The 16,228-nt window shown below is 40.1% G+C and overlaps 1 protein-coding gene across 9 annotated transcripts in view; it reads left to right on the plus strand.

Annotated features, from left to right (window-relative positions):
- DZANK1 (double zinc ribbon and ankyrin repeat domains 1) overlaps positions 1-16,228 on the plus strand; it is a 65,254-nt gene that overhangs the window by 28,507 nt on the left and 20,519 nt on the right. For all 9 annotated transcript variants that reach the window (XM_047746420.1, XM_047746419.1, XM_047746416.1 and 6 more), the window contains 3 exons: positions 5,282-5,399; positions 12,215-12,328; positions 15,779-15,871. In XM_047746420.1, the coding sequence (XP_047602376.1) occupies positions 5,282-5,399; positions 12,215-12,328; positions 15,779-15,871 (325 nt within the window). The remainder of the gene's footprint in view (positions 1-5,281; positions 5,400-12,214; positions 12,329-15,778; positions 15,872-16,228) is intronic.

Raw genomic sequence — 16,228 nt, forward strand, 5'->3', positions numbered from 1 at the left:
TGTTCTTATATCCTGGAATCTTACTCAACTCACTTATTCTTTTAGCTTTTTTGGTAGAGTCCATAGAATTATCTACATAGGTGGTCAGGACACCTGTGAATATTTTTTAAATTTTTTTTAAGTTTATTTATTTAATCTCTAACCCCAACATGGGGCTCAAACTCACGACCCTGAGATCGAGAGTCACATGCTCTTCTGACTGTGGCAGCCAGGCACCCCTCACCTGCAAATACAGGCAATTGTTTTATTTCTTCATTTTCTGTGTGGGTCCGTCCTTCCTTCCTTCCTTCCTTCCTTCCAGCATAAACTGATTTATTTAAAAGTTTAAAAACACGTGATAAACTAGAGATTATCCTTAGAATTAGCAGTGCTTTGTTAAAGACCAGGTAGGATTAGAAGGTAAGAAATGGTATTGGGTGGGGGTGCACCTGCCTTAGTCACAGTGCAATCAATTACGTATTAATTCAGCTGTTACATCCTGGGGGATAGAAGTTGGGGGATCGATTATTTATCTACGGGGAACTCTACACAAATTAGAGACTTCCAGACCTACCCAGTGCCATCCTTCTCTACTCCTCAGGACCCTAAAGCCACCTAGATGGCAACATTGTCTATGCATATATTCTTCCCTCCCTAAGGAACTCTGCAAGCCAAAACTGTCTGCCCTCTGCAGCTGGAACATATATGCACATCCCTTTTCTTTTCTTTTTTTTTTCTTTCTTGACTTGTTGTCTTGGCCAGAACTTCCAGTAAATTTAGAATAGAAGTGATGAGAGTGGACATTCTTGCCTTATTCCTGAACATAGGGAGAAAACATTCCATTTTTTAACATTAAATATGATATTGGCTAGAGATTCTTTTGCTGACCTTTCAGATTGAGGAAACTTTCTATTACTAGCTTGTTGAGAGTTTCTTTTTTTAAAAAGATTTTATTTATCTATCTGAAATAGAGAGAGAGAGAGTGAGAGTGAGAACCTGAGCTGGGGAAAGGGCAGAGAAAGAGAGAGAAGCAGACTCCCTGCTGAGCATAAAGCCCGATTCGGGGCTTGATCCCAGAATGCTGGGATCATGACCTGAGCCAAAGGCAGATGCTTAACTGACTGAGCCACCCAGGCACCCCTGATTTTCAAGTTTAAAAAAAATATATATTTTATTTATTTATGTGATTCGGGTGGACAGGGAACACACAAGTAGGCAGAGCAGCAGGCAGAGGGAGAGGGAGAAGCAGGCTCCCCACTGAGCAGGGAGCCCAATGCAGGGCTCAATCCTAGGACCCTGGGATCATGACCTGAGTTGAAGGCAGATGCTTAACCACCTGAGCCACTCAGTGGTGCCCCTGATTTTTACGTTTTAAATCACCCATGCGTTTCTGGGATAAGTCTCACTTGAAGTATTATTTATTTGATGTCATGTTTAATTTCACTTGCTAAAATATAAAGAACTTTTGTGTATGTGTGCATGAAGGATATTGGTCTGTAATTTTCACACCTTACAGTGAAGATCTTTGTCTGATTTTAGTATCAGGATGATACTAAATGAGTTGGGAAGTATTCTCTTTCCTTTAATTTTCTGAGTTTGTGTAGAATTGGTATTATTTTTCCTTAGGTGTTTGGTAGGGTACACTAGTAAAGGCACTGGGGCCCAGAGTTTTAAGGAAGATTTTAAACTACATATTAAATTTGTTTAATAGGGGCACCTGGGTGGCTCAGTGGGTTAAAGCCTCTGCCTTCGGCTCAGGTCATGATCCCAGGGTCCTGGGATCGAGCCCCACATCGGGCTCTCTGTTCCACGGGAAGCCTGCTTCCTCCTCTCTCTCTCTGCCTGTCTCTCTGCCTACTTGTGATCTCTGTCTGTCAAATAAATGAATAAAAATCTTTTAAAAAATAAATAAAATTTGTTTAATAAATATAAATCTTTTAGGTTTATCTATTTCTTTTTTTAGTGAAACTTTGGCTTCTTTTTTTTTTTTTTAAGATTTATTTATTTGTTAGAGAGAAAAGGAGCAGGGGGCAGAGGGAGAGAGAATCTGAAGCAGACTGTACACTGAGTGTGGAGCTGGACACAGGGCTCGATCTCCTGACCCTGAGATCAGCACCTGATCTGAAACCACGAGCCGTTTGCTCAACCAACTGCACCATCCAGGCACCCCTCCTCTTCTTTTTCTAATTTCTTTAATGTAGAAGATGAAGTAATTTATTTGAAGCCTTTCTTCTTTCGAACATAGACATTTAGAACTCTGCATTTGCCCCTGAGTACTGCCTTAGCCCTGAATGTTGGTATGTTGTCTTTTCATTTCATTTCATTTTTACTTTTTTTTTTTTTAAAGATTTTATTTATTTATTTGACAGAGAGAGATCACAAGTAGATGGAGAGGCAGGCAGAGAGAGAGAGAGAGGGAAGCAGGCTCCCTGCTGAGTAGAGAGCCCGATGCGGGACTCAATCCCAGGACCCCGAGATCATGACCTGAGCCGAAGGCAGCGGCTTAACCCACTGAGCCACCCAGGCGCCCTTTCATTTTTACTTTTAAATTTTTTTTTAAGTAGACTCCATGCCCAATGTAGGGCTTGAACTCACAACCCTGAGATCAAGAGCCACACGCTCTACTGACTGAGCTAGGTGCCCCTTTTGTGTTTTCATTTTAATTTTCATTTTAAATTTCATTTTAATTCAGTGTAAACTCTAACTGACCTCATAATAAAACTATGAGGTCTTATTATTATCCTCCTTGATCAGATGTGGAGTTGTAGAGATTTAGCAACTCACTCAATATTGGGTTATTTTGAAAGTATTTTATTAAATTTCTAAATATTTGGGGATTTTCCTTATATCCTCTGATCTTTATTTCAAATTTAATTCCTTTTTTGATCAGAGAACATATATGATTTGATTGGTGAATGTTCCATGTACATTTGAAAAGAATGTGCATTTTGCTAGGGTGAGTATTCTGTAATTGTCAATTAGGTTAAGTTGGTTGATAGTATTGTTTAACTCTGTAACTTAATGAGTGATTGAGAAATCTATGTGACTATAATTATAAATTTGTCTACTTATCCTTGCTTTCTATCAGATTTTGCTTCATGTACTTTTAAGTTCTATTATCATGTATAAACCTTTTGGATTCTTATGTCCTATTAATGAGTTGACCCCTTTACTTCTTTAACCTTGGTGAAACCCTTTGTTTAGAAATCTATTTTGTCTGAAAAAAAAAATCTATTTTGTTTGACATTAACATAGCTACTCCTGCTTTCTTCTGATTAGTGTTTGCATGGTCTAACTTTTTTCATCCTTTAATGTTTAACCTATTTGTTTTTCTTTAAGTTTTAAATTTTTAAAAAATTTATTTGTTAGAGAGAGAGAGAGAGTGCACAGGCAGGCAGAGTAGTAGGCAGAGGAAGAGGGAGAAGCAGGCTCCCTGCCAAGCAAGGAGCCCGATATGGTACTCCATCCCAGGACACTGGGATCATGACCCGAGCCGAAGGCAGCTGCTTAACCAACTAAGCCACCTAGACGTCCCTCTTTAAGTTTTTTTTTTTTTTAAAAAACAGCATCTAGTTGCTTTAAAAACATTTTAATTGGGGTGTTAAGAGTTATATTCTGATGATTGATATGTTTGAATTTAAATCAACCATCATGCTTTTTGTTTTCTGTTCATCTTATCTGTTCTTTGTTGCCTTTTCTTTTTTTCTGCCATCTGTTGGATTAATTGGGTATGTTTCATGATTCCACTTTATTTTATATGCTTTGTTAGCTTATTAGCTGTAACTTTGTTTTTGGTGGTTGCTTTAGGGTTTCTAAAACATGTTTAACTCATCACAGCCTATCCTCAAATAGGATTATGCCACCTTATATAAAGCATAAGAACCTTATATCCTGTACTTCTAGGAGCTCAGTAACAGTAGCCTTAGTGCCATTGTGGTCACTCATTTCACATCTACAAATACTATGAACCCCATAATACATTATTATATTTAAACATATTATACATATACATTATTACATTATTACTTTTATTTGATATAATCAATTATTTTTGAGGCCCTTTATACTTTTATTGTGGTAAATAAATAAAATCTACCATTTTAACAATTTTTAAGTGTACAGTTCTCTAGCATTAAGTACATCCACAGTGTTGTGCAACCATCACCAGCCATCCATTTCCAGAATTTTTTTGTCATTCCAAATGGAACTCAGTTCCCATTAAACAACAACTCCTTTACCTAATCCTTGCAGCCCCTGGTAACCTCTGTTCTCCTTTCTGTTTCTATGAATTTGCCTATTCTAGTTTCTTTATATAAGTAGAATCAGACAGTATTTGTCCTTTTGTGTTTGACTTATTTCACTTAGCATAATATTTTCAAAGTTCTCATGTTGTAGTATGTATCAGAATCTCATTCCATATTAAAGATGAAAAATATTCCATTAAGTATACACCACCATTTGTTTCTCTGCTCATCTGTTGATGGACACTTGAGTTGTTACCACATTTGACTATTGTGAATAACGCTGCTGTGAACACTGGTGTCCAAGTATCTGAGACCCTGATTTCAGTTCTTTTGAGTATTTACCTAGGACTGGAATTTTGATTTTATGGTAATTCTTGTCCAACACTTTGAGGAACTGCCAAACTGTTTCCCACAACAGCTGCCTCATTTTACCTTCCACCAGAAATGCACAAGGGTGTCACTTTCTCCACCAATACTTACTATTTTCTGTTTTTCTAATAGTCATCCTAATAGATATAAAGTGGATTTTCATTGGGGTTTTTGCTTTGCATTCCTAATGACAAGTGATCTTGAGAATGTTTTTCACATGTTTCTTGGCCATTTGTATATCTTCTTTGGTCAAGGAGTGGTTCTCCAGCATGCCAGACAAGACCTGTCACTTAGGCTGAGCTCAGAGGTCAGGTGGGAAGTCAGAAAATTGCACTTAATGTAGACTTTGCTGGAATTCTCGAGGCTCACCGTCACACATGCCAAATCCAATGTGATAGGATGACTTAGAAGTGGGATCAAGGCTGCTGATAAACTTCTGCCATAGTCAGGAAGTAAGGTAAGCCAGACCAGGTGATGGACACAAATGGGTCTAGGTGGAAGGCCACTTTGTAATAGAATGACCAGAGAAGCATCCCCTGTCTTGACCTTGTTCCATAGCCTTTGAGAGTGGTCTGCTCTTTGTTTTTGTTTTTGTTTTTCTTAAATGTTTGAACACTTGGAGATTTTCATCTGACTTCTTAATGTGAACCCATCAGAACATGGCCAATGAGGAACCTATTTTATTGCAGGTGTGCCCACTGCCTGGCCCCCCGCCCATCTGACCCCTTTGCTCGCTTCTGTCAAGAATGTGGCTCTCTTGTCCCACCCATATTTGGCTGTCGTCTCCCACCCCCAGAAGGAGCTCAGGTGAGCAGCACAATCTTCAAAAACTTCTTTCATTGGTTCATCTGATTTTTTTTTTTTTTTTATAAAGATTTTATTTATTTATTTGACAGAGATCACAAAGTAGGCAGAGAGGCAGCCAGAGAGAGAGAGAGAGGAGGAAGCAGGCTTCCTGCTTAGCAGAGAGCTCCATATGGGGCTCGATCCCAGGACCCTGAGATCATGACCCGAGTGGAAGGCAGAGGCTTTAACCCACTGAGCCACCCAGGTGCCCCGGTTCATCTGATTTTTAGTAGCCACAGTAGCATAGTACCTGGCATTCATGATCCCCAAACATAAATACTTGTTGAAAAAATTACTGGCAGATTAATCTCTTATTGTCCAGTCTCTTACTTAAGAATGGAAAACCTTGTTTGCGATGCCATTTCTTTCAGTGGCCTTAAAAAGCACAGGCTGAAAAGGATATTCAGTTTATAACCTGTGTACAGTAATATTTCTATTCTAGAAATAAATGGAGAGAAGTACTAATTACAAGTCTTTGTATCCTTAAGATACATCATTCTGTCCAAAGATGCTCTTGGTATAACCTATAGATGGATCAATTAAAAAATTTTGGCTGTTAAGTATAGATAATAATTGGTATTAGCCTACTAAAGAGTTTGTAGTTAGAAAAGATACTCAGCTTACTAAAAATCAAAATGCCAAAATGTGTTATCTTTTATGCATTTGAAACTTGGGGAGTTTTTTGGAGTAGGGTTTGCAAAATGAAATAAAAGGATCTATGATGTTGACTGAAAGATAACCATCTTTAAAAAGATAGTCACTAAGAAAAAGCCACTAATTCAGTGAGTTTAAGTCTAGAGTTCTAGAATTGAGTTATATCTTCAAGCAAAGGGTGAGAATCTAAATAGATATCTTTTTTATAATTTATTCCAACATATTGCTCAAGATTGTTGTAGACGTTAATTTAATTTACTATAAAATACCTTGAACTTCATAAAGAAGATAATACAGCAAATAAAACATGAACAGGTCTCAGCAGTTTGGATTTTCCCTGCTTATATTCATTCGTTGGTACAGTGTCAAAGATATTTTTTACTTGCCTGAAAACAGATTTCCAAAGATTTTATTTATTATTTTAGAGAGTTAACGTGAACAGGGGATGGGACCAGGGAGAAAGAGAGAAAGAATCCCAAGCAGACTCTGCTGAGCACAGAGCCCGATGTGAGGCTCAATCCCAGAACCCTGAGATCACAACACAAGTTGAAACCAAGAGTCAGTTGCTCAACCAACTGTGCAACCCAGGTGCCCTGGAAAACAGATTTCAGAACTTTGTTTTTTCCTTTAGGGAGGAAAGGTCATCAAAGATTATAAATATTTTATTTATTTTTTATTTATTTATTTATTTTTATTTTTTTAAAGATTTTATTTACTTATTTGACACAGAGAGACATCACAAGTAGGTAGAGAGGCAGGCAGAGAGAGGAGGAAGCAGGCTCCCCGCTGAGCAGAGAGCCCAATGTGGGGCTCAATCCCAGGACCCTGAGATCATGACCTGAGTCGAAGGCAGAGGCTTAACTCACTGAGCCACCCAGGCACCCCAATATTTTATTTATTTTTTAAAGATTTTATTTATTTATTTGACCAAGAGAGAGCACAAGCAGGGGGAGCAGCAGGCATAGGGAGAGGGAGAAGCAGACTCCCTGCTCAGCTTGATCCTAGGACCCTGGGATCATGACTTGAGCCAAAGGCAGACTTTAACCAACTGAGCCACCCAGGTGCCCCAAGGTTATGAATATTTTAAATGACAAAACTTTGAAACATCTATATTGTCCCCCCCCAAAATATTTTTAATATGCTATAATATATAAACAGATTTGGGGGCGCCTGGGTGGCTCAGTGGGTTAAGCCTCTGCCTTCGGCTCAGGTCATGGTCCCAAGGTCCTGGGATCCAGCCCCACATCAGGCTCTCTGCTCAGCGGGGAGCCTGCTTCCCTCTCTCTCTCTCCGTCTACCTCTCTGCCTACTTGTGATCTCTCTCTCTCTGTCAAATAGATAAATAAAATCTTTTAAAAATTAAAAAAAAATATATATATATATACAGATTTGTAATTTAAACTCTTTATTTGCTACTTATTGTGTCCTGCTCTCAGCTGGATTTCTGGGATTCAAAGGGGTGGAGCCTACTCCTAGGATCCTAGACCCAAAACACTCGGAGTCTTGTTAGACCGATGGAGAAGTGCACCTTACAGCTCCAGATCCACCCTTCATTGCCCTGTCTCATGGGTCTTAGAGCTGGACCCTTTAAACATTTCTCCTGTGCCAGCTAGCTAGATGTTAATTTTTGTTAGTAGAGAAACATTGCTGCTGGAGGGACACTGCAGAATAATGGGCTTGGGTTTTCTTCCTGGTTCTGATATGCTTTTGTCTCTTTGTGCTTTGATGGTGCTCAACTAACCTGCAGGAACCCAGTTGTTTGCCAGCAAGTTTTAACAGCATGCCTGCACATGGCTCCCCAGAAGGAGATTTCCAAACAGGTTTCACTGGACCCAATTCTTTGCTTTTTGCTTGCCAGTTCAGGTCTGCGTCACCCCAGTTAAATTTCTCTGCTATCCAATGGTCAACAACCATACTCCTTTTCCTCCCCATTTATTTATCTTTTCTGTAATATATATTATATATATATCACAACTATATATGTTATAAACTGAAAATGCAGTGTTACATGATCTTATGTCATTTAAAGATGAGAAAAAAGGGGCACCTGGGTGGCTCAGTGGGTTAAAGCCTCTGCTTTCGGCTCAGGTCATGATCCCAGGGTCCTGGGATCAAGCCCCGCATCGGGCTCTCTGCTCGGCAGGGAGCCTGCTTCCTCCTCTCTCTCTCTGCTGCCTCTCTGCCTACTTGTGATCTCTGTCTGTCAAATGAAATGAATAAAATCTTTAAAAAAAAAAAAAGATGAGAAAAAAGGTTTATGTACTCATTTATATTTACTTACATATTTATTAAATCTGGTCTCTAGTTTCTTCATTTCTTTCCTGTGAACTCAGGTTATCATCTAGTGTCACTTATTTTCAGCCTGGTGGACTTCCTTTACTAAAGGCACATCTGCTTGTCATTTCTCTCTGTCTTTGCTTATCTGAGAATATTTATTTTGCATCCTCTTCTGAAGGATAGTTTTACTGGATGTAGAATTCTTGTTTGAAAGGATTTACTTATTTATTTGAGAGAGAGGGGAGGGAGGGGCAGAGGGAGAGGGAGGATCTCAAAGCAGACTCCCTGCTAAGCAGGGACCCTGATATGGGACTCTTATCTTCCAACCCTGAGTCTGAGCTGAAACCAAGAGTTGGATGCTTAACCAACTGAGCCACCCAGGTGCCCCTTGTTTGACAGTTATTTTTAATTTCAGTCCTTTGAATACATTATTCCCCTACCTCTGACCTGCATGGTTTTTGACATATGTGATAAGTAGTTTTTTCTCTTGCTACTTTTAAGACTTTTCTCTGTCTCTGACATTTAATAATTTTTTTTAAAGATTTATTTATTTATTTATTTGACAGAGATCACAAGTAGACAGAGAGGCAGCCAGAGAGAGAGAGAGAGGGAAGCAGGCTCCCTGCTGAGCAGAGAGCCCGATGCGGGACTCGATCCCAGGACCCTGAGATCATGACCTGAGCCGAAGGCAGCGGCTTAACCCACTGAGCCACCCAGGCGCCCCTGACATTCAATAATTTGATTATAGTATGACTAAGTGTGGATCTCTTTCTGTTTATCTTTCTTGGAATTGATTTTCTTGGAGCTATGGATTCATGTTTTTCTTAAATGTGGGAAGTTTCTGGCTATTATTTCCTCACATTCTTTTTTTGCCTTTTCTTCCCTCTCCTTTCCTTCTAGGATTCCTGTTACATGTATGTTGATATGTTTTTTGTTGTCCCACAGGTGTTTGATGGTTTGTTTATTTTCTTCCATCTTTTTTCTCTCTGTTCTTCAGACTGGAACATTTCTTTTTTTTTTTTTTAAAGACTTTATTCATTTATTTGACAGAGATCACAAGTAGAGAGGTAGGCAGAGAGAGAGAGAGAGAGAGAGAGAGAGGGAAGCAGGCTCCCTGCTGAGCAGAGAGCCCGATGCAGGACTCGATTCCAGGACCCTGAGATCACAACCCGAGCCGAAGGCAGCAGCTTAACCCACTGAGCCACCCAGGTGCCCCCAGACTGGAACATTTTTATTGGACATATTCATGTTCACCAATTCTTTCTTCTGTCATCTCTGATCTGCTATTGAGTCCCTCTGGAGAATTCTTTTTTCCCCATTTCAGTTACTTTAATTTTAAAAATTTAATTTTCATCTTAATTTTTGGGCACTTGGGCTGCTGAGTCAATTAAGCATCTGCCTTCCACTCAAGTCATGATTCTAGGGTCCTGGGATCGAGCCCTGCATTGGGCTCCTTGCTCAGCCAGGACCCTGCTTCTCCCTCTGCCTACTGCCCCCACTGCTTGTGCTTGTGCTCTCTCTCTCTCTGTCTCTCTGTCAAATAAATATATAAAATCTTTAAAAACAATAATAAACTCCAGGTTTTTATATGGTTCTTTTTTAAAAATAATTTCTATATCTTTATTGAGAGTCCTTATTTTTTGGATCATTGCCATCATACTTTCTTTATCTTTTAAACATGGTTTCCTTGAGGGATGCCTGAATGGCTCAGTTGGTTAATCAGCTGCCTTCAGCTCAGGTAATGATCCCAGGTCCTAGGATCGAGTCCCACATCAGGCTCCTTGCTCAGCAGGGAGCCCGCTTCTCCCTCTGCCTGCTCTGCCTGCCTCTCCCTGTGCTTATGCTCTCTCTCACTCTCTCTCCCAACAATTAAATAAATAAAATATTTAAAAAACAAACAAACAAACAAACAAACATGATTTCCTTGAGTTCTTTGAACATTTTTATAACAGCTGTTTTGAAATCTTTGTAAATCCAACATTTGGGGATACTGTATCAACTGTTTTTTTTCCTCCCTGAGTATAGGTCACACTTTCTTGTTTTTCATATGCCTCATAATTTTTTTCTTTGATTCTGGACATTTTTTTTTAAGATTTTATTTATTTATTTGATGGTAGAGATCACAAGTAGGCAAAGAGATAGGCAGAGGGGGAGGGGGAAGCAGGTTCCCTGTGGAGCAGAGAGCCCGATGTGGGGCTCAATCCCAGGACCCTTGAGATCATGACCTGAGCTGAAGGCAGAGGCTTACCCCACTGAGCCACCCAGGTGCCCTGATTCTGGACATGTTAGATGATATATTGTAACAACTCTAGACTCTGACTTTTTTTCATAGTGTTGTTTCTCTTTTTCTTTTTTTTTTTTTTCTGCTGTTTTTATTGTTAATTACTGGGATTAATTTTTTTCTCATGTTTGTCTCCCCTGAAATGTGTGGCCACTGATATCAGGTTTTTTGTTCTTGTTTTTTTTTTTTTAATATATAATTTTTTATTTTTTTATTAACGTATAATATATTATTATGTCCTTGTTTTTATTTATTTTATTTTTTTAAAGATTTTATTTATTTATTTGACAGAGATCATATGTAGGCAGAGAGGCAGGCAGAGAGAGAGGAGGAAATAGGCCCCCTGCTGAGCAGAGAGCCCGATGTGGGGCTCTATCCCAGGACCCTGAGATCATGACCTGAACCGAAGGCAGAGGCTTTAACCCAGTGAGGCACCCAGGCGCCCCTCTTGTTTTTATTTTTAAGCCTGAGGACTCCCTAGGTCTGCATAGCTTAGTGATCAAATGAAGACTGGCCAGAAGTTGTACTCAAATACCTTGGTCCAGTAAGGCTTCCACTCTCTGCTAATGGGTCTGTGTGGGCTGGACTGAATGTTCAAGCTTCAGGCTATTTTCAAGTCTGCTTCAGCTTTTACTTTATACTGAACTCCTTTGCATCTCCATGTGTAGCCTCCATCAGCCAGAGATGTGTGAGTGGCTTATGCCCACTGTGGTTTATGCTATACATGTGCATATCTTCCAGTCAATTAAAGATATGTGGGGAGCTTCTCAAGCTCCCTATATTTGACTTACCTCCTGGAACTTTGTGTTAAATCCCTGGCTAGTTGCCTCAAACAGGACAGTGATTTCAGGCATAATTATAGAGCCACTGGCCCTCTCTGTTTGCTGGCCACTGAGATTGTCATCTTAACAGTGCTCCAAATCAAGGGAGCCCTGCCCAGCAGCAGCTATGAAGCTGCTGTTTTTCACAGCCTGTCCTGCCCCAGTGAAGCTCTCACACTGACAGAGCTGAAGGAAGATGGGAACAGCCTCAAGCAGGAACCACATAGACTCGTGTTCTTATCTGCAATTCACCACTTTTCAGTTTGCTGTGTACCTTTAGTGACTTTTAGAATCTGGAATGGTTTTTTTAATCTGAAATGACAGTTTTATCCAACTTTATAGTTGTTTTTCGGAGAGAGGAGTTGTGGGTTTCCTTACTCTGTTGTGCTATAAGATATTTTTTTATATGTCTATTTTCCACAATAAACATATTCTTACTCACAATACACAAAAATAAGAATAGGTAATTATTTTTAAAGTTTTTTTTACAAAGCAAATTAAATCTTTTTTTAAAATATTTTATTTATTTGAGAGAGAGAGGGAGGGAGAGAGAGAGAGAGAGAGCTAGAGCACGAACAGGGGGAGGGTCTGAGGGAGAGAGAGAAGCAGACTCCTGGCTCACTGGGGAGCCTGATGCCAGACTCGATGCCAGGACTCTGGGATCATGACCTGAGCTGAAAGCAGATGCTTAACTGACTGAGCCACCCAGGTGCCCCCCAAGACAAATCTCTTTCTTTGTGCAGATGGGTTTGTGTGCAGAGTGCGGAAACATGGTACCCATGAACACTCCCATCTGTGTGGTGTGTGAGGCCTCTCTTACCCTACAGCCGCAGCCACAGGCCAGCCTCCACTTGAAGGTAATGAAATGTGATTCTGTAAAAACATGAATAAAATACATAGAAAGTGACATGTAAGTCGTTAAATGTCTTCAGCTGGTGGAGTTGGTGAACAATTGATAAACTTGTATCTAAACAAAATCCACTCTAATTTTTGGGAAGGCATGCTGCCCAAGAACTTTACCTGCCAATAGGATCTATAATTACTGAGAGATACATAGAGATGTGTTCCTTGAACATGGATTTGGGCAAAATGCATACAGTTAACTTAGGGTTGGGACCCTCTTTAAGTCATTACTGAAAAAGATCTGATGATTCACGTGACTGGGGCAATTACCTCCTTATGAGAGCCCCGCCTCTCACACGATGATTTGGGGCTAAAGCTAGTGTAACCACAGCTCTGCATCAAGTGGAACTTTAGCTTGGTAACATACAAAATCCACTTGGAAGTGAGCTTTGCAATGACCTATACATTTTTCTTCACTTCATTTTGTCAGAGCTCATCATTTGGGAGATTAGAAAATTGTTCTCATCTCCCAGCTACTTTGTAAGGAAAAATGTTACCCCAATGACTAAGTTGGGTCCGCTAAATTACATAGAACAATTCAACTAGACATTGCAAATGCTCTGGGTGAGGTAGCATATGAGGGTATTGACTTTTTAAAAAAAGATTTTATTTATCTGAGACAGAGAGAGAGAGCACGAGAGGGTGGGGGCAGAGGGAGAAGCAAACTCCCTGCTGACATGGGGCTCAATCCCAGGATCCTGGGATCACAACTTGAGCCAAAGGCAGACGCGCAACAGACTGAGCCATCCAGGCACTGAAGGGTAATGACTTTTTAAAAAAAATGTCCTCATCACAGATGTTTAGCATCTTCTTTAAGGTAGTCTGATAGTGGCCTCAATCTCAAGTCATCCCTATGGACATCTTTGAGTACAGTGATTATGACCTAAAGTCATTTCTATCTGTGGGTCATGGTCACTGCTCTTCAAGGAAGTGAGCCATGACATGGTGTCAGAAAGTCACCAACAGAACCATTAGAGAGACCTGTTGACCAAGAAGACTATTTACTGGACCTAAAACAGGAAGGTAGACTGCCACTTTGACTGTGTTGATTATCTCAGAAGAGAGAAGGCAGGGGAGGGTGTTTATAGGGTTTTAGTACTACACTTGGGTGATTTTTTTTTTAAGATTTTTATTTATTTATTTGACAGAGAGAGATCACAAGCAGGCAGAGAGGCAGGCATAGAGAGAGGAAGGGAAGCAGGCTCCCTGCTGAGCAGAGAGCCCGATGCGGGGCTTGATCCCAGGACCCCGGGAAAATGACCAGGTGCCCCTTGGGTGATTTTTTTAAAAGGGAGTTTGACAAGCATGAACCCTAAGGTCAATTACGGACTTTGGGTGATAATGATGTGTCTCTGTGTGTTCACTGGTTGTACTGAGTATACCATCCTGGTGTGGGATATCAGCAGTGGGGGAGGTTGTATGTGCGTGGGAACAGGGAGTATGTATATGGGAACTCCCTGTAATTTCTGCTCAGTTTTGATATAAACCTAACGCCACTCCAAAAAAATGAAGTTTATTAGTTAAAAAAAAAAATTTAAAAGGGAGTTTTGCAAGGCAGGCTTGAGGACCAAGTTAGTTTGGGTCAGGCTAAGTTATGATATGCTAGTTTTAAAAATAGTTTATTTAAATAAAAATTTTAAATATTTAAATAAAATTTTAATGATTTCTTTAAGTGAAAAATTTTAGCCCCTGGGTGGCTCAGTTGGTTAAGCATCTGACTCTTGATTTTGGATCAGGTCATGATCTCAGGGTTGTGAGATTGAACCCCGCTTCAGGTTGTGTGCTGGGTGTGGAGTCTCCTTAAGATTCCCTCTCCTTGCCCCCACCCCGACTCGTTCTCTCTCTCAAAATAAATAAATAAAAATTTTATATATTTAAGGTGATGATGTTTTAATATACATGTACATAGTGAAATGATTACTATATTCAAGCTAATTAACATATCCATCTCTGTATAGTGGAAATTTGCTGAGAGTAGATTTTAGGTGTTTTCACTACACATGTATGCATGCACATGTGTGTGCACACACACACACATAACTGTTAATGATGTGGGAATATATTAATTTTGGATTGTGGGACCTGCTAGTATGAGGATCCTGAAGTAAGCTGTTGGACTAAATAAGTAAGCAGCCTTATTGGTTTTCAGTCTTTCCAGAATATTTCCTGAAGCAAACAGCTTTTATTATTTTTGTTTGATCTTGGTATTTCTTTAACATAGGGACAGGGAATTTGATTCACTCTCAATGAGTATCTGAGAGTCACCAAAACTTTTCTGAGTCTCCAGGAAGACCACAACCCTAAATCTCACAGAAAAGCTCTGGCAATCACAGATTATGCTGCAGAGACTAAGCAACTTGGAAGAATGCTGAACCAGCGAGTGTCAGGATCCACTAGGAGCAAGTCTGTGATTCTCTGCCATTTTCAATATCAGTCAGTTGGCCATTTGCACTTTAGGAGTTCTTTGAGTTGCAAGAACTAGAGTGAAATTAACCAGCTTTGGAAAGACCAGGGACTTCATAGCCTACCTAATGGCATTGGAACTACAGTCCTGGGAGTTGGACTTTCTTTTGATTGTTGTCATTGCCTCTACAGCTTCAAAACACACCATGTCAGTTTCAGGACACCTGGGAAATGTAGGCACTGGAGGAAAAAGGAATATTTGAGTGTCACCAGTCGTTGATAAATGAAGGGGATAGTATCCTGATAGTGCAGGAAGGTCCAGCGACTGAACAGGTGTTAGCAAACCTTTAGTAGCTCATCTCTAGTTGGAGTACTTTAATACTCCTTCCTTCCTTCCTTCTTTCTTTTCTTCCTCCCTCCCTCCCTCCCTCCCTTCCTTCCTTCCTTCCTTCCTCTCTGTATTGCTACTTATCCTTAGTTTCCTAACTTGGAAAGTTGTACTCACCATTTATTTTCTAAGGCAGTCTTCTCATTTTTGCATTTCTGAGTAAGAAACTACAGAGCAAACCTAAATTCATTAACGTGAAGTCTTATAGGCAGTTTATAAGATGACTTGTAAACACAGAGGTAACTTTTTGCTAGTCCTGGGCTTTTCTGTTTATTTTTCAAGCCATGAGATGGAGAGCCTACCATCATGTTTTCCTCTGGGGAAAAAAAAGAAAATAAGAAACTCATACATAATCAGTGCAAAATTTTTTATTTGCCTTCCCGAGGCCAAATGAATACCTGTTTTCAGTTTGTTTGTTCATTTTGGGTTGTTTCTTTTAAAACGATTTTCATTTGTCTCACACTATGTTATAATCGTTCCTAGACCAATCCAATTTCAGGGTCTTGGTGCTAAAATAAAATCCATATCTGACTGATTGAAAAGACTGCTTGATGATTTCTTTGCACAGTTGTTTGCTCAGAGAAAAATGTGTTTCTTGTTCCTTGTTTTTGAGGAGAAAGTAGTCTGCCGCACCTGTGGCACAGGGAATCCAGCTCACCTGAAATATTGTGTCACCTGTGAGGGGGCCCTGCCTTCATCTCAGGAGGTAAGTTGACAGCATGGGCCAGGCCTCTGTTTGGTGGGTGCTCAAAGTCCAGTGTCAATAATAATGAAGAGGGGTGCCTGGGTGGCTCAGTCGGTTAAGCGTCTGCCTTCAGCTCGGGTCATGATCCCAGGGGCCTGGGATCAAGCCCCATATCAGGCTCCCTGCTCAGCGGGGAGCCTGCTTCTCCTTCTCCTCCCCATTCCTGTTCTCTCTCACTATGTCTCTTTCTCTCTCTCTCTGTCAAATAAAATCTTTAAAAATAATAATAATAATGAAGAAATATAATCTGCAGAGGAGGGAAGAAGTAGGAGGTTGGAGAGAGACACGGAAGGGAACATTTCTAAATGTGGAGAGGAC

Source organism: Lutra lutra, chromosome 9 (genome assembly GCF_902655055.1).
Source record: "Lutra lutra chromosome 9, mLutLut1.2, whole genome shotgun sequence".
NCBI lineage: Eukaryota > Metazoa > Chordata > Mammalia > Carnivora > Mustelidae > Lutra > Lutra lutra.